The sequence below is a fragment of the Schistocerca piceifrons genome, chromosome 6, assembly GCF_021461385.2.
Source record: "Schistocerca piceifrons isolate TAMUIC-IGC-003096 chromosome 6, iqSchPice1.1, whole genome shotgun sequence".
Lineage (NCBI taxonomy): Eukaryota > Metazoa > Arthropoda > Insecta > Orthoptera > Acrididae > Schistocerca > Schistocerca piceifrons.
The window spans coordinates 567,697,543-567,717,317 of NC_060143.1; the positions used below are offsets into that span (position 1 = coordinate 567,697,543).

Consider the following 19,775-nt stretch of genomic DNA (forward strand, 5'->3'; position numbering starts at 1 on the left):
CACAGTCTGTTTCATCTTGCAGTGCTCATTCTGTTGGTGGTTTTGGAACTGGGCGAGAATCAGAATGTGGAACAGGGCGATTTGCAGACTACAAATTTGTACGAGAAATTGTGTGCTTTGATTTACTTGAGATTCCTTCTACTTTTGTTAAACAAAAGTAGCAATCTGTAATGTGGTCTCTAGGTTCCTCCGCAACTGTATTATGACAAATGACATAGATGGGTGGGTTACATGTAGCCAGCCTCATAAATAGCAGGAGCAACATGAACAACAATTCGTGTACCTTTGATTCAAAATAAAATTCAATGGCTTTTTCACGATTGTTGCAATGGGATGTCTCTGAGACTTAGTTGTAAACTTGCCACACATGTAACAGAAAACATTTTGTGAATTAACACACTTCCTACACTTTGGTGAATATAAGAAAAACAAGAGTACACAAAAACAGCATTCTTCACCTTAGCAGGTGTACACATGTCAGGCGTCGATACAGTGTGATCTCATAGTGAGGTAGTCGATGGTCGATACTTGATAGCAGATTGACTCCTGCAACTGCGACTTCCCTTTACCTGCTCCAGCTGGCTATCTCCCTCTCCCCTCTCTACTCCCACCACTACAGAATAGTATTTCTAAAATAGCAGAATGTGATAAGCGCCACAACAACATAATTATAATGCGGCTGAGCACAGAAAAAATTGCATTTGCAGAAGAAAGTTTTGGTGATAGTGAACATTGATTGTCATCACAGCACTGAACTACATGCCAACCACATACTTTTTGTTCTGCGCAAATTTCATTATCACACTATGTTATTGTTCAAGAGATGAGGAACAAACTTTGCTGCAATTTGTCCCATGTCCAACTGATCTGCTAAAAAGCATGATCTTGGAATGTTACTCACCTTCCACAACTCATAACCACCTTGAGAGTGTTTTAATCAATCAATTTTGTACTTGATTTAAACATTGCTCACCAAAATCCCATATTTGGCATTTGCCTTCTTCAAATTAACAGTATCATAACTCACAAGCACATTTGCCTGTGGTGTAATGAAAGCATTGAAAACTATGAGACATGTGCAGAGTGAGATTGCACATTGGTGAGACAATGAGCTCATGTTTTGGAGTACACCTTGTCAAATCCCCATCCGGCCATCCAGGTTTAGCTTTTCTTAGAATACTTGAGGCAAATGCTGTGATGGTTTCTTTGAAAGAACACAACAGATTTCACTCCCTAATCCATGCTTGTTCTCTGTTTCTGACAACCTTGCCAAGGGAGGGGGGATGGACATTAAACCCTAACCTTCCTTCCTTCTTTCTTTCTTTTATGAGACACACACACAAAGATACTACATTATAGAGTTTTAATGAAATACCTGCAAAGAGACATGTAGTGAGAGTGGTTAGTACTCCTAATGGACTGAATAGGATATTATTAATTTTGGAAGTTTTAGGCAGTACTGCATTTGCAAGATTTGTGTTGACATATAATTGCGTACAGCATATAAGTTCTGAATTTGTGAAATTTGAGAAAACACACAGGAAATTGAATTCTTCAGATTTTTCTAAGATATTGTGCCCCCTGAAGTTATTATTTATTCTTATCAGTGCAAGATAAGTGCTAAATCATTAACTAGTGTTATTTCATTAAAATGGTAGATATTATTTTAAATATAAAAGTTCTTTCTTTTTCATGTTCCGCCTTTTAAGGACACTGAAAGTTAGTTGAACATTCAAAATGCTGAGCTGAGAGGAGATTGAGTTTCACGTACTGATATATGTTTTCCCTGGTCACTCTATCACCTTTTTTACCCATTACTCAGTCACGTTTGATGGTTACTTCATCAACCATCTGCACTCCCAATTGTGAATAATCTTACACGCAACTGCAACTCACTGATTCAGTAACTGTTTTTACCCTTATAAGCCTCATTGATTTGGTAAAGAACCTCTTCTGTTGTCATGTTTGTGCATTCAGAAAACAAAGCATCAATGTTGTATGAATTATTATTGATCTCTTTTAAATATTTCTACATTGTAATCTCTGCTTCCTTTTGCTTGGTGTAGACAAACCATACATCATCAGATCACATCCTCATAAGAAAGACTCCATTAGGCCTATCTTTAGAAAAAATGTGAAACATGATAATCTGTTTTGTTGAAATGATAACCTCAATCAAATTGATTTTTGTGTTCATTTTTAGGTATATGAAAGTGCCAACTGGAAATACAGGAGTATACGATCCAACTGAGATTCATAATCGTGGTCAGCTAAAGAGGCATATGTGGCACTGTATGATTTATCTGTGCTACTTCCTCGTGGCCTTTTTTATATATTTATATTGGTAAGAAATGCATTATTTCATTAGCAGTACAACTTAGTAATATACCCAAAAGAGGAAAATTACATGTGATGGTATAGTTTATTGGCACTCACATTAAATTCAAGTGATTAAAAGTAATGCAACCACCAGCAGAAAACTTACTCCTGTATTTCACAAAGTGGAAGTCCTCATACTTAAAAATAAAAGATGAATAACAAACAATTGAACATAAGTATCCAAATAAGTACGCATCAACACACACACACACACACACACACACACACACACACACACACACACTGCTTTTATTTGGCAGTCTCTCTCGTTGTAGATATTTATAAACATGATTAACCCTTGTGCTTCTGTGGGTGTGTATACACGTCCTGCTACACTGTGTCCTAGGTGTTGTGGACATGTATATGCGCACCACTTGGGTTTTCCTACAGTGCTATGGATGTCTGCAGAACGCGAAGAGGACATCATCAGCAGCAGAAGAGTTAATTTGTGTTTGTTTTGTTTCTCTTTTATCACCAATGTGTTTCTAAACTTTTGGTATTTTAATATGGAAACAAATACAGACTTTTTACATCATAGAAGGGACCTAAAAATACGTATTTCAGATATGTGTGTCTCTGAAATCAGGCAAAGAATTTTGCAGAAACAGACATATTCAAACAATGTAAACTCCTGGTAGGAATATCAACAATGTAAGAAAAGAGAGATTGCTTCTTACCATAAAGAAGACACATCAGGTTGCAGAGAGGCGCAATTAAAAGACACTCATGTAAAGCTTTCAGCCACAGCCTTCATCAGTAAAACAAACAAACACACACACACACACACACACACACACACACACACACACACACACACACACACACACGTGACTGCCAACTCCAGCATCTTTGGCTGGAATGCCGATTATTGACACTTTTGAAAATAGGATATATATGGATTATATTCCATTCAGCAAAGACAAGTAGATTTCAGTTACCACGATTTCCTTTTAGTGCTAAACCTTATGACAAAATCACAGATGTTTGCACTAAAACTGTTCAGGTCAGTATGAAGACACAAAAATCGGAAATTGTTTTCTTAAGACAGTTGTGACGTACAAAAATGTTGGTGTAAAGCTACATGTTTTTTTAAAAAAAGATTGAGTTCCATCCTAAATCTTTGTTATAAGAAGTAAAGCAAACATAAGAATTGTTGCTCTTTCGTTGTGTCTGAATATGCAAACATTACTTTTAGTGCCAGTAGGCAGGATGCATGAATCCAGTCAGAAGACTGATGACAAAGGAAAATTCACTTGAAACTGTCAGATTATAAGGAGAGAGAATGGCCAGTACCTAGCTTCAGTAAACAAAATTCCTAGTGTTGTAGATAGAAACACTTGAAGCAGCAAATTATAAAACATTACTTTTGACCCTTGTATGTTCCTTCTTCGTTAATGACAGGGTTATGTGGGGCAAGTTTGGAAAAAGAGGAACAGCAGGCTATTCAGAAAGAGGAACAGCAGGTTATTCAAACTATAAGTTGGGAGGTACTCATCTCTCTTATATATGCTATTAGCCAATTTCAACCAGGCAGTTAAAAACAACACATACACACACTAATGCAAGTGACAGACATGGATAAAACAGAAAATCTTGTGGCAAAGCCACACAGGCATACATAAAGTTTATATCTGATACAAAATGCAAAAACTAATTGATGGGCTAACAGTGATTCATGCTAAATAACAATGCCAAAATACAGATCGTATGGCAGTCAATACATCAATTCACACTGCTTGGCAGAGGTTTCATCCAACTACTTTCAGACTGTTTCTTTAATGTTCCACTCTTGAATAGCACATGTGAAAAAACAAATACTGAAATCTTTCTCTGTGAGGTCTGATTTCTCTTATTTTATTACAGTCATTGTTCCTCCCTACATAGGTAGGCATCAACAAAATGTATTCACATTTATAGGAGAAAATAGGTGATTGAAATTTCATGAAAAGATCTCAGCACTATGCAAAAGCCCTTGTTTTAATGATTGCCACACCAATTCACTTATCATATTGATGACAATCTCTCCCATGTTATGTATTAATGCAAAATGAGCTCCCTTCATTGAAGTTTTTAAATGTCCTCCGTCAATCAATTTCATAAGATTCCCACACAGCACAGCAATACTCTAGCAGAGGATGGACTGCCATAGTGTAGGCAGTTTCTTCATTAGACCTGTTGCATCTTCTAAACATTCTGTCACATTATCTAAGTGATTCCAATTTAAGTTGTTTGTAATTCATATTTATGAGAATCTCTCCCATATTATGTATTAATGCAAAATGAGCTCCCTTCATTGAAGTTTTTAAATGTCATCCGTCAATCAATTTCATAAGATTCCCACACAGCACAGCAATACTCTAGCAGAGGATGGACTGCCATAGTGTAGGCAGTTTCTTCATTAGACCTGTTGCATCTTCTAAACATTCTGCCACATTATCTAAGTGATTCCAATTTAAGTTGTTTGTAATTGTAATCTCTAGGTATCTAGTTGAATTTACGCTCTAAAGATTTCTGTGACTTTTGCATAGCTGAAATTTAATGGATTCCATTTAGTATTCATGTGGATGACCACACACTCTTTAGAGTCAATTGCTACTTTTTGCGTCATACAGATATCTTGTCTAAATCATTTTGCAATTGGTTTTGACCTTCTGATGACTTCATGGATGATAAATGACAGCATCATTGGCAAACGATCTAAGAGTGCTGCTCAGGTTGTTTCCAGAATCATTTATGTAAATTAGGAATGGAGAGGGCATATAGCGCTTCGTTGGGAAAGATCAGATCTCACTTCTGTTTTACTTGATGATTTTCTGTCAACACTATGAAGTGTGATTTTTCTAACAAGAAATCAGTTCTCCAGCCACACAATTGACACAATACTCCATAAGTGTGCAATTTGTTTAGAAGCTGCTTGTGAGGAATGATGTCAGAAGACATCTGGAAAACTAGAACTGTCGAGTCAGTTTGAGGCCCCCTCTCAGTGGCACTCATTACTTTGTGTAAATAAAGAACTAGTTGTGTTTCACAAGAATAGTATTTTCTGATCAGTGCTGACTGTGTGTCAACAGATCAGTTTCTTTGAGATAATTCATTATATTTGAATAGAGTATATGTTTCAAAGCCCTACTGCAAATTGACGTCAGTGATACGGGTCTCTAATTGAGCAGATTACTTGTATTTCCATTGTTGTGTATGAGTATTATGCCTACAACTTTCACTCTTTAAATACAGATCATTTGTAGTTGTTGCATGAGTGGTTGTGATTGCTAAGTATTGAGCTGTTTTATCAGCAAACCGTGATAGGAATCTGATTGGTGTATAATCTGGACCAGAAGACTTGCCTTTATCAAGTGATTTAAATTGCTTTACAACACCGAAGGTATCTACTTCTGATTTACTCATGTTCAGAGCTGTTCTTGATTTGAATGCGTTGTCTGTTCTGAAGGAATGCTGACTTAAGTACTATTTTCTTTTCTTGCCATGCAAGAAAATTGTGCTATACCAGAGACAAAGATGGATAATCTTACCCTTTATATACAAATAACTACTACAACCTACATTCATTTGAACATGTTTATTGTTTTCATTTGTAAGTCTTCCTCTACAATTTTTGCCCTCCACATTTCTTTCCAGTACCAAACTGACAATTTCTTGATGCCACAGGATGTGACCTATTAACAGATTTTTTTTTTGGTCAATTTGTGTGGTAAATTTCTTTCTTTCTCAGTCAATTCAATATCTCCTCTTTAGTTACACAGTCTACACATCTCGTCTCCAGCATCCTTCCATTTCAGAAGCTAATATTTTCCTCTTGTATCAGCTGCTTATCATCCACATTTCACTTCTGTACACTCCAGACAAAGATCTTCAGAAAACACTGTGTCACACTTAAATTTGTATTCGATGTTAACAAATTCTTCTCTTTCATAGCTGCTTTTCTTGCTGTAGCCTGTCTGCATTTTATATCCTCTCAACATCAACCATCATCAGCGATTTTCCTTAAAGCATTTATTAATGTTTCTGTCAACAGTTGGAATATTTAGTAGGTGATTAGTTTCGAAACCTAATAGGTTCATTTTCAAGCCTGGCCTACTGAGGCTGCACTGACAGTGCTTGATATTAGTAATAAACATTGAGTGGCAATGCATATATTGTAAATGATTGCAGGATGACTGCCACAATCCACAAATGCTTGTTGTTGTTGTTGTTGTTGTTGTTGTTGTGGTCTTCAGTCCTGAGACTGGTTTGATGCAGCTCTCCATGCTACTCTATCCTGTGCAAGTTTTTTCATCTCCCAGTACTTACTGCAGCCTACATCCTTCTGAATCTGCTTAGTGTATTCATCTCTTGGTGTCCCTCTATGATTTTTACCCTCCACACTGCCCTCCAATGCTAAATTTGTGATCCCTTGATGCCTCAGAACATGTCCTACCAACCGGTCCCTTCTTCTTGGTAAGTTGTGCCACAAACTCCTCTTCTCCCCAATTCTGTTCAATACCTCCTCATTAGTTATGTGATCTACCCATCTAATCTTCAGCATTCTTCTGTAGTACCACATTTCGAAAGCTTCTATTCTCTTCTTGTCCAAACTATTTATCGTCCATGTTTCACTTCCATACATGGCTACACTCCATACAAATACTTTCAGAAACGACTTCCTGACACCTAAATCTATACTCGATGTTAACAAATTTCTCTTCTTCAGAAACAATTTTCTTGCCATTGCCAGTCTACATTTTATATCGTCTCTACTTCGACCATCATCAGTTATTTTGCTCCCCAAATAGCAAAACTCCTTTACTACTTTAAGTGTCTCATTTCCTAGTCTAATTCCCTCAGCATCACCCGACTTAATTCGACTACATTCCATTATCCTCGTTTTGCTTTTGTTGATGTTCATCTTATATCCTCCTTTCAAGACACTGTCCATTCCATTCAACTGCTCTTCCAAGTCCTTTGCTGTCTCTGACAGAATTACAATGTCATTGGCGAACCTCAAAGTTTTTATTTCTTCTCCATGGATTTTAATACCTACTCTGAATTTTTCTTTTGTTTCCTTTACTGCTTGCTCAATATACAGATTGAATAACATCAGGGAGAGACTACAACCCTGTCTCACTCCCTTACCAACTGCTGCTTCCCTTTCATGTCCCTCGACTCTTACAACTGCCATCTGGCTTCTGTACAAATTGTAAATAGCCTTTCGCTCCCTGTATTTTACCCCTGCCACCTTTAGAATTTGAAAGAGAGTATTCCAGTCAACATTGTCAAAACCTTTCTCTAAGTCTACAAATGCTAGAAATGTAGGTTTGCCTTTCCTTAATCTTTCTTCTAAGATAAGTCGTAAGGTCAGTATTGCCTCACGTGTTCCAATATTTCTACGGAATCCAAACTGATCTTCGCCGAGGTCAGCTTCTACCAGTTTTTCCATTCATCTGTAAAGAATTCGCGTTAGTATTTTGCAGCTGTGGCTTATTAAACTGATTGTTCGGTAATTTTCACATCTGTCAACACCTGCTTTCTTTGGGATTGGAATTATTATATTCTTCTTGAAGTCTGAGGGTATTTCGCCTGTCTCATACATCTTGCTCACCGGATGGTAGAGTCTTGTCAGGACTGGCTCTCCCAAGGCCGTCAGTAGTTCTAATGGAATGTTGTCTACTCCCGGGGCCTTGTTTCGACTCAGGTCTTTCAGTGCTCTGTCAAACTCTTCACACAGTATTGTATCTCCCATTTCATCTTCATCTACATTCTCTTCCATTTCCAGAATATTGTCCTCAAGTACGTCACCCTTGTATAGACCCTCTATATACTCCTTCCACCGTTCTGCTTTCCCTTCTTTGCTTAGAACTGGGTTTCCATCTGAGCTCTTGATATTCATATGAGTGGTTCTCTTTTCTCCAAAGGTCTCTTTAAATTTCCTGTATGCAGTATCTATCTTACCCCTAGTGAGATAAGCCTCTACATCCTTACATTTGTCCTCTAGCCATCCCTGCTTAACCATTTTGCACTTCCTGTCGATCTCATTTTTGAGACGCTTGTATTCCTTTTTGCCTGCTTCATTTACCGCATTTTTATATTTTCTCCTTTCATAAATTAAATTCAATATTTCTTCTGTTACCCAAGGATTTCTACTAGCCCTCGTCTTTTTACCTACTTGATCCTCTGCTGCCTTCACTACTTCATTCCTCAGGGCTACCCATTCTTCTTCTACTGTATTTCTTTCCCCCATTTGTGACAATTGTTCCCTTATGCTCTCCCTGAAATTCTGTACAACCTCTGGTTTAATCCGTTTGTCCAGATCCCATCTCCTTAAATTCTCACCTTTTTGCAGTTTCTTCAGTTTTAATCTACAGCTCATAGCCAATAGATTGTGGTCAGAGTCCACATCTGCCCCTGGAAATGTCTTACAATTTAATACCTGGTTCCTAAATCTCTTTCTTACCATTATATAATCTATCTGATACCTTCTAGTATTTCCAGGACTCTTCCATGTGTACAACCTTCTTTTATGATTCTTGAACCAAGTGTTAGTTATACATGCTTGTTACCAAGTCAATATCAAACTTGTATTGGTAACAAGCATGTGGCATCAATCCTCTAGACATTTATAGAGCGTGTGTTGCTACTCAGTATTTATTATTAAGATCAGGCACTATCAGTGTAGCCTTAGTAGGCCAGGCTTGAAAATCAACCTGTAAGGGTTGGAAACTAGTCGTCTAATAAATATTCCAACTGTTGACAGAACCATTAATAAATGCTTTAAGGAATTTAAATAAAGCTGCTTTTTCCCTGTCAACAAAACAATGAAACTGGAGACTCAAGTATTTTGTTGCCTAGATAGCTAAGCTCATGTTCTACTTTTAGTGTTTCATTGTCTAATATAATTCATTCAGCATTACTTGATTTAATTTAGTTACAATAACCATTTATGGTATAAAAAAGTGAATTTGTGAATACATGATTACATACCACTACATTTCTAGGAGGAATGAGAAACAATACCTTGCTTTGTTAGTCAGAATATGCCCAAAGAATTCCATTTACGTGTAATAATGTATATAATTTGCACTAAACATCATTTGATACAATTTGGGAAATGATATAAAATGTTTCATATGGTAATTAGCATGAAACATAGTGCCATTGTCACACACAATATATGACCATGTATGTGTCATGAACTGCACACCTCCTATATATCAAAATACAATATCACCAAGAAATTCATCATGTAACTAAAACCAGAACTACAGTGTAGTCTACTGCAGTACACACTGAAGTGACAGAAGTGACCTATCATATCGGATCTCTTTTTGGTTGCCTTAGTGCAGCAGTGGAAGTCCACTGAGAAGTATTGAGCCATGCGCCCTCTATAGGTGTACATAATTCCGAAACTGTTGCCGATGCAGGATTTTGTGCACAAACTAATCTCCTGATTGTGTCCCATAAATGTTTGATGGGATTTGTGTCCTGTGATCTGGGTGGCAAAATCATTTGTTCAAATTGTCCAGAATGTTCTTCAAACCAATTGTGAACAATTGTGGCCCTGTGACATGGCACATTGCCACATGTAAATCTCATCATTGTTTGGCTGCAAATGGTCTCCAAGTAACTGAACATAACCATATAAAGTCAATGATTGGTTCAGTTGGCCCAGAGGACCCAGTTCATTCCATGTAAACACAGCCCACGCCATTCTGAAGCCACCGGCAACATGCACTTTTCCCCCTGCGGGTTCAGGGGTAAGAATAGGCCCGCGGTATTCCTGCCTGTCGTAAGAGGCGACTAAAAGGAGTCTCAAACGTTTCGGCCTTAATGTGATGGACCTCTCTTGGGTTTGACCTCCATTTTTCCAAATTTCCGTTGTTAGTGCGTGCCATTTGGGGAAGGACGCCTTACGTGGTGTTTTTCTATTGGTCCATCATGCACCACCATCTTGCCTGCTACCTGTTGTCGTGTGGCGGGATTTACGCCCAACGTCTTCTGGGTTGCCTCCTTCTCGTCTTGTGCGCAATCCCCTTCTTAGCGCCCATGACAACTATGGACCCTTTCAACACCTAAAATCCAGCACAGTAGCCAGTCCGTTTTGGTGGGGCCGTCATGTACCCTCTTGGTGGTAGCCCCCTGACCATGCAGGGATCGCACTACAGATGCCAGAGCTGTTTCCTCCCCACGCATGCCAAGGAGTATGTGCCCATCTTGTCTGGGGCACGGGGACTCCGGGCAACGGGATATCGGCCAGGTACCCGTTGCTTTGGCTGGGTGGCGCCCTTGGGGAGAGCCCTCGTTCGGAGTAGGTGGCATCTGGGCAGACGTGGCGCAATGAAGCGCAATAAATCACACCAAGCTGGTGGTCGCATGGCCACCAGCGTCTCTAAGCGAGGCAGAGTTGACTTTGATGCTGCGCAATATGACGCTCAGTCGTTCCCCTCGTTGGCTGCGCCGTGGGAGGGACGCAGATCTAGTGCCAAGCAGGAGCCTTACGTACCACAATACCTTGTCTGCAGCAGGACTGATGGTGACTCCTTTCTTACGACGAAGCCTCTGTTTTTTGTGGAACACCTGGAGGATAAGTTTGGGGAAGTGGCGGGGTTGTCTAAAATGAGGAATGGGTCCATCCTCCTCAAGACGTCCTCCCCAGCCCAGTCATGAGCGTTGCTCTTGTGTGCTAAGCTGGATGACGTCCCTGTTACAGTCACTCCCCACAGTAGCTTAAATATGGTCCAGGGGATTATTTTCCATCGTGACCTATTGTTACAATCCGACGACGAGCTGAGAGCCGACTTGGAACGACGTGGTGTCCATTTTGTCCGTCGTGTACATAGAGGACCCAAGACTAACAGGGTGGCCACCAGTGCCTTTATCTTGGCCTTCGAGGGTGCTGTATTGCCCAAGAAGGTCAAGGTAATGGTTTACTGTTGTGACGTCAAGCCATACGTCCTTCTCCCGATGCGGTGCTTCCAGTGCTAGAAGTTTGGGCATATATCCTCCCGTTGCCCATCCAGCGCCACATGTCGAGATTGCGGACGCCCCTCTCATCCCGATTCTCCATGTGCGCCTCCGCCTGTATGTGTCAACTGTGGGGAGCACCACTCTCCATGCTCGGAGGATTGCCCCGTTCTTCATAAGGAGCGGAAGATATTGGAATTTAGGACCCTGGACCGGCTTACTTATCGAGAGGCAAAGCTGAAATTTGAAAGGTTGTATCCTGCTTCCCTTCGAACATCTTATGCTGCAGCCACGTTATCATCGCCCTCTCGACTGGCGGTTGTCTCCTCATCTGTGCCGCCTTCAGTGCGCCCTCGGGGCCGTGCATCTCTGTCTGCCCCCCTCGTGTCTGGGGGCAAGTCTTCCTTTGTTGCCCCCTTAGCAATTGGGGGCAAACCCTCTTCTGTCGCTCCCCCCACGCTTACTTCGGGAGTGACATCTGCTCCAAAACCGGGGGGCTCAATCCCTCCCCCTCCTTCTCCGCCGGTGTTGCCTCTGCCGGTTCCTCTCTCGCGGAAGGGGTCCCTCGGGGCTCTCCCTTCCTCCGTTTCTTCTCCTACCCAGCCGGATGTCAGCCAGTGGCTGAAGGTTCCGCCACCTGCTGGCCGTAGGGCTTCTGCGTCGTCGTCAGCCTCCGATGCTTCTTCAGAGGAGCTCTCCCAGCCCTCTAACCCTAAGGACAGACGCGAGAAGAAGGAACGGAACGTGTCCAAGAAGAAGGACGTTGCAGCGGTTTCAGTACCGCCTGCTGTAAATAGTTCTGGCTCCGGGGATGAGGTGGAGATCCTCGCCTCTGCCGCGGATCTTGCCCTCACGGAACCCTCGGGGGCCTTTCCCATGGACACAGCTGACTCTCCCCCGGTGGCGGCAGTTGGCTCTGAGGCGCCGTCTGCCTCTTAGTCGCCTTCACGCCCTCCCAGTCTCTTCCTGCTCCCATTCTCCAGTGGAACTGCGGCGGTTATTTCCGCCACCTGCCTGAGTGCCGGATGCTTCTGAGTGTTTCCCCTGTTCTCTGCATTGCTCTGCAGGAAACTTGGTTTCCAGCAATGTGGACCCCCGCCCTTCGCGGTTATCGGGGATACTATAAGAACCGCGCTGCCTGTCAACGAGCGTCAGGTGGGGTTTGCCTCTTTGTTCACCACTCTGTCTGTAGCTCGCCATTACCCCTTCTGACGCCTTTAGAGGCAGTCGCTGCCAGGGTTGAGCTCTCGCCGGCTATTACTGTTTGCTCTGTTTACATTCCTCTGGATGGGGAGCTCCCCCGACATGTCTTGGCTGCACTGCTGGCTCAACTCCCGCCACCATTGCTGCCTCTGGGCGATTTCAATACCCGCAACCCTCTATGGGGTGGGACTGTCTCCGAGGACCGCGGTCGTGCCGTGGAGCATGTGTTGGCTCAGCTTGACCTTAGCCTCTTGAACACCGGTGCTCTCACGCATTTCAGTGTGGCCCATGGCTCGTTCTCGGCCATCGATCTCTCTCTTTGCAGCCCCGGACTTGTCCCATCCCTCCACTGGTGAGTGCATCCTGACCTGTGTGGTAGTGACCATTTTCCCATCTATTTGTCACTGCCCCAGTGTCATTCTTCTGGGCGCCTGCCCCGTTGGGCTCTCAACAGGGCTGACTGGCCGGCTTTTACTTCCGCTGCCACCATTGCAGGGTGACATTGACGAGGTGGTCCGTGTCTTGACCACGCCAATCATTTCTGCGGCCGAGGCTGCCATCCCCCGCTCTTCTGGTCTCCCTCGGAGGAAGGCTGTACCCTGATGGTCGCCGGAGATTGCTGAGGCTATTCGCGACTGTAGGCGGGCTCTCCAGTGTCATAGGCGGCACCCGTCTCTGGAGACCCTCATCGCCTTTAAGAGGTTCCGTGCCTTGGCCCATTGTCTTATTGCACGGTGTAAGCAGGAGTGCTGGGAGAGGTATGCCTCATCCTTGGGCTCCCGTGTCTCTCACTCGCTCGTGTAGTCCCGGACCCCTATGGGTGTCCCTGGGATCTCTGTGGATGGCGCTGTTAGCACGGACGCTGCCGCCATTGCTGAACGGCTTGCTGCGCACTTTGCTCAGAGCTCTGCGACTGCATCCTATCCCCCCGCCTTTCGCTCTCTCAAGGAGCGGGCCGAGCGGACGCCGTTCTCATTCCACATGCGTCGTTCTGAAACATACAATGCTCCTTTCAGCGAGAGGGAATTCCTCACTGCCCTCGCCGATTGCCCTGATACAGCACCAGGCCCAGACTGCATCCACGCGCAGATGCTGAAGCATCTCTCCAGGGACTGCCAGAGACACATTCTCGCGATATTTAATCGCATTTGGAGCGAAGGCGTCTTCCCGTCGCAATGGCGAGAGGGTGTTATTGTCCCCATCTTGAAGCCCGGTGCGGACCCACTGGCAGTGGACAGCTATCGTCCCATTACCCTCACCAATGTTTTGTGCAAATTGCTCGAACGTATGGTGGGGTGGCGTTTGTGTTGGGTCCTCGAGTCGCGCGGTCTCCTCGCTCCACCCCAAGGTGGCTTCCATCGGGGCCGGTCTGCTGCGGACAATTTGGTGCCGCTGGAATCTGCTATCCCCACAGCCTTTGCCCGACGTCAGCATCTCGTTGCTCTATTTTTTGATCTGCGGAAGGCGTATGACACCACATGGAGGCATCACATCCTTGCTACGTTGCATGAGTGGGGTCTTCGTGGTCAGCTCCCGGCTTTTCTTCAAATCTTTTTATTTCGCCGCTCTTTCCGGGTGCAAGTCGGTGCCGCCTCTAGTTCATCTTATATACAGGAAAATGGGGTCCCGCAGGGCTCGGTGTTGAGCGTCTCCTTATTTCTAGTGGCCATTAATGGTCTGGCTGCAGCCGTGGGGTCGTCGGTGTCTCCTTCTTTGTATACCGATGACTTCTGCATCTCATTTAGCTCAACGACTACGGGAGTCGCCGAACACAGGCTGCAAGTAGCCATTCGCAAGGCAGCATCATGGGCTCTGACTCATGGTTTTCAGTTCTCTGCAGCCAAGACTCGAGTTATGCACTTCTGCAGGCGTCGGACGGTCCACCCTCATCCTGAACTTTACCTCGACGGCCACCTACTTGAAGTGGTGGACACTAGCCGCTTCTTGGGACTCGTCTTTGATGCCCGGCTCACATGGGTTCCTCATATTACTCAGCTGAAGCAAAAGTGCTGGCGGCACCTCAACGCCCTCCGCTGCCTGAGCCACACGTCTTGGGGTGCAGATCGCTGCACGCTGTTGAGATTGTACAGAGCCCTTGTGCAGTCCAGGCATGATTATGGGAGCCTGGCCTATGGGTCTGCATCACCCTCAGTGTTGACGTTGTTGGACCCCATACACCACTGTGGGGTTTGGCTTACAACTGGCGCTTTCCGTACGAGCCCCATGGATAGTATACTGGTGGAGGCCGGGGTTCCCCTGCTACGGATTCGCCGCCATCGACTGCTGCTCGCCGACTATGCTGTCCACGTGCATTGCTCGCCGGGCCATCCCAATCATCGCCTGCTTTTCCCTGCCATGGTCCTCCATCTGCCCGAACGGCGACCTAGGTCTGGGCTTTCCATTGCTGTCTGCGTTCAGTCCCTGCTGTCGGAACTGGGGTCATTCCCTCTTCTGCCTCCCTTCCGGGTCCGTGCACCTACGCCTCCCTGGTGTCTGCCTCGGCTGTCCATCCGTTTGGACTTGGCACGGGGACCCAAGGACTCGGTTCTGCCTGTGGCCCTCCATCGCCGTTTTCTTGCGCTTCTTGCCTCATTTTCGGGTTGTGAGACTGTCTACACTGATGGTTCCCTGGTTGATGGTCGTACTGCCTACGCTTTTGCTCACGCTGCCCATGTTGAGCAGCGCTCCTTGCCAGCTGGCTGCAGTATTTTTACTGCAGAGCTGGTGGCCATCTTGCGCGCTCTTGAGCATATGCGTTCCTGCTCAGGAACATCCATCGCCATCTGCAGTGACTCCCTGAGCAGCCTCCAGGCTATCGACCGCTGCTATACCTCTTCTCCTCTGGTATCATCTATTCAGGAGTCTGTTTCTGCCATTACCCGCTCTGGTCGTTCGGTGGTCTTTGTTTGGACGCCAGGTCATGTTGGTGTCCCGGGGAACGAACGTGTCGATGGGCTGGCCAAAGGGGCGCTCGACGCCCCACCTTTGGAGATCGGCCTCCCGGCTCGTGATCTGCAGTTGGTGTTGTGCCGTAAGGTGCTTGGGATGTGGAATGATGAGTGGCGTGGCCTGACATCCCCGAATAAACTGCGAGCTGTTAAGGAGTCGACCGATGTATGGCGGTCCTCCTTGCGGGCTTCTCGCGGGGACTCTGTCGTCCTGTGTCGGCTCCGCATCGGCCATACCTACCTGACGCACGGCCATCTTTTGCATCAGGAGGATCCCCCCCTGTGTCGGTGTGGGTCTCGGCTGACGGTCGCCCACATTTTGTTGGAGTGTCCCCGACTGCACACCCTCCAGCAGTCTTTTAATCTCCCGGGCACTTTGCCTTTGGTTTTATGTGACGATGCCTCCATGGCTGACGACGTTTTAAATTTTATCCATGGTAGTCCTTTTTATGGTTCCATTTAGAGAGGTCCTGCACCTTTCCCTTTCTGTGTCTCTTGTCCTCGAGTCTCTCATAATTGGTTGCTGTTTTGGTGTGTAGTCGGATGGTTGACTCTTTCCCTTTTTTTTTGTTCTCGTGGTGAGTCAACCAGTCTCTGGCCATCTTCTTTTCTTCTGTTTCTTTCTGTCTGGTGTTCATCTGTACTCTTCTTGTCTGTAGTGTTTGTTGCCACATTTGTGTTCTTTCAGTGCCTGGGGGGGAGTCTCCTGCCCCCTGGGTTTTACCTGCTCCGCAAATTTTCGGCTCGCCTGTTTTTGGAATGGGGGACTTATGACCTTCGCTGTTTAGTCCCCCTTAAACATCCCAACAACCACCACCACCAACATGCATTTTGCCTTGTTGACAACTTGGGTTCACGGCCTCATGGGGTGTGTGCCACAGTCGGATCCTACCATCAGCTCTTAATAACTGAAATAAGGACTTGTCTGACCAGACCAAAATTTTCTGGTCGTCTAGGGTCGAGCCGATTTAGTCGAAAGCCCAGGAGAGACGATGCAGGCAGTGTCGTGCTGTTAGCAAAGGCACTCACGTTGGTCATCTGCTGCCATAGCCCATTAATGCTGAATTTCACTGCACTGTCCTAATGGATATATTTTTCGTATGTCCCCACATTTATTTCTGAAGTTATTTCACGCAGTGTTGCTTGTCCATTAGCATTGACATCTCTTCCCAAACACCATTGCTCTCACTCGTTAAGTGTGTTGTCTGTGGTGAGAGATGGTGCCTGAAATGTGGTATTCTCTGCATACTCTCAGCACTCAGAATATTGAATTCCCTAATGATATCTGAAATGGAACGTTCCGTGCTGTGTGGCCATAAACATGTTGGAAATCTTTTCACATGAATCAACTGAATACAAATGAAAGCTCCACCAATGCACTACCTGTTTATACATTGTGTACATGGTACCACTGCCATCTGTACATGTGGATATCACTACCCCAGGACTTTGGTCACCTTAGTGTAAGTCTGGACACCAGTTGCATAATTTGTTATGTGGTAAATAAAAAATGAATTCTTCATCACAGCTAAAATAGCTTAGCCTTCATGTGGCTATTTAGGAGTATCATCCAAAGATACCACAATAGCCCTTTTGATGTATTCAAGGTCTCTTCACTTTTTGTACATCTTTTGATAGGAAAAACAAAAGTGTGCAGCACGCTAATGCTACATGCATTTTACATAGCTAACACTGTAATAAGTAACAAAATGTTTCTGCTGATCTTAAATCATTCAAAAATCAAATATTTTTAGAGCAGGTGACAGTAATAAATGCTAGTTATACAACGGTAAGGAAAATCAAAAGAAAGAAACAAACACACCAGTAAATATCAGGAGCTTAATGAGAACTCTCTGAAATGTGAAAGAAGTTACCTGCTGAATTTTCATTTCAGTGAATAAGTGAGTCTGAATATTGTGAAGATCAAATATAAATAAAAAGAGTTATGTGTACAGGTTTATCCAAAAATGATTCTGGAAAAAAACATTCATTCTTCAGTGAAATGACGTATGCTATTGAGAATGGTATCCAACTTCGCAAGTTTATTTTTACTTGAGTTTCATACAAGTCTGTATAATATGTACTCATGATAAGAAACACTGTTGCTCAACATCTGGATGTTACAAATGTTGCATATCAGCACTGTGAATTATGTAGCATTTGTCTCCTCAATAGCCCGTTTCATCTCAGAGGCATATTCACTTGTTTTCAATTATCCACTGCTCTGCACAACAGAGATTGTTCTTTGAATTGTCTAGTTGTTGTTGCAAGAGGTCAACACACACACACAATGTCCTCGACATATGTTAACAAAACTTCTGGATGTTAAATCAGATGATTGCGGAGACCAAAGCATCATTTCCACTTTTAGTGTGGCTGAATGACATTTTGATGATCATGAACATCTCAATAGAAATGAAGAGAAGTGTCTCCCTGTTGAAGAACCATCCTTATCTTGACATAACTCATTCTGTTAACATGTCGAGGCTGGTGAGGACTCTAAAGGAAAGTAGGGCATTCAGACACATTCAGTTTTGGTGAGTGAATTTATGTTTCATATTGGCACGTAAGTTTTCTGTATTCCACATCTGAAGAGTGTTGTAATTGATGTTCCCATTGAGGTGGTTTAGTTGTTGCATCATAGCTGAGCACTGACTAGACAGCAAATCTGTCTTCTTGTAATGGGTTCTGCATTTAATTTCATGAGATAGCACATTCTGCCTTGCCTGTTGGTCTCAAATTCTGGGTGAGCTGCTGTCTGTCTACACAAGTCACTTTCATGGAAGATAAAAAAATCTACTCACCAAGCAGTGTCGGTGGAATATACACACAAAAGGATTTGAACGCAATACATGCACAGTTCGTACCTTTCTACTGTCTGCCTTGTAGCTTGTGAGTAACCAAGTTTGTGATTTGTTGGATACAAATGTCCATTGGATTGAAGTGTTGGTAGACAGAAGAGAAAGAAAGGCAGAAACAAGAAAGGTAAAGAGTTCAGCATCCAACTGATAATGATGACATTTGACAAGCAGCAAAAATTTGATTGGGGAATAGATGGAGAAGTAAACCATTCATATCCTTTTTAATGGAACTATCCTGGAATTTGCCTCATGCAGTTTAGGGACATCATGGGAAACCTAATTCTGAATGGCCAGTTGAGGAAATAAATTGCTGTTGTGCTGAATGTGAGTCCATTGTGGTAATCTTGCTTTATGAAACTGTTTAATCCAATATTATATTCAGTTCCTGTGTGGAGATATTGGTTAAATTGTGTTTAAAAATGTCACTGCACTACCAGAACAGTTCATCAAAAAAACTCTTATTGTGAGACTGCCACATTATAAACAGTTCACTTCTCGTAATGAGTACATGATCTACCACAGTTGGGCATGAAATTGATAACGTTTTGGCTGTGATTCCACAGCACTATAGATTGTATACATCATTTCAGTGAAGAATAAACTATGTTTCCACCATCCTGCAAGAATATGATTTGTGTGTTTCAAAGTTGATTTTTTATGAGTGTAGCCTCGGTTGTGCCACAAAAAATTCTTAATATTTATATTTATTGGTGCATTTATTTTTTTCTTGCAGTCTGATTATCTCCCTGCTGAAAGCAAGCCCGTTTAAAAGGCCAGATGAGGATACTCTGTCAGAAATGTGAAGACTTCTGTTTTACGGAGACTGACTTTATTTATTTTGTTTAGTGAAGTTCATATTTGCAGCATGTACAACTAAAGTGTTGCTTTCAAATATTGGATGTGTGTGATTCCAAGACTCAAAAGACTGTTAGCCAGAAAGAACAAATCTGTCCATTAACAAAAAAAAAAGAAAATAAAAATAAGAACTCAATGTGTATGAATTTAGATTTTTCATGCATTGTTACTATATAAATATGCATTTTGCATATTTCTTACAGTTTTGAGAAATCTCATTACCAACATTGTCAGAAACTGTACAAAAAATTTCTTTGTAATTGTCAATAAAATGATTCATTTTTTAATCAGTATTTTACTCATTACAAAACTTTGTTTTTTGATTCCATAATGATTATTGTGTGTTATCCTGAAGGTAATTCATCGTAACATAAAAATTAAATTAAAACTATGAAATACACTGCCTGCCCCCCCCCCCCCCCCTGCACACACACACACACACACACACACACACACACACACACACACACACACACACACACACACTGTGGGTATGTAAATGATTTAGATTTTCAGTTTTCTGTGACAGGTATATGGCCCCCCAGAGTGCATTAGTGTTGATTGTATTTAGTGT

The 19,775-nt window shown here is 43.2% G+C and overlaps 1 protein-coding gene across 1 annotated transcript in view; it reads left to right on the forward strand.

The window, feature by feature from the left end:
* Nucleotides 1–19,488, forward strand: part of LOC124803022 (protein cornichon homolog 4) — a 92,610-nt gene extending 73,122 nt beyond the window's left edge. Inside the window, exons 4-5 of the mRNA XM_047264131.1 lie at nt 2,204–2,344; nt 19,080–19,488. Coding sequence (XP_047120087.1) covers nt 2,204–2,344; nt 19,080–19,149 — 211 coding nt within the window. The 3' untranslated portion in view covers nt 19,150–19,488. The remainder of the gene's footprint in view (nt 1–2,203; nt 2,345–19,079) is intronic.
* The last annotated feature ends 287 nt before the right edge of the window (nt 19,489–19,775 follow it).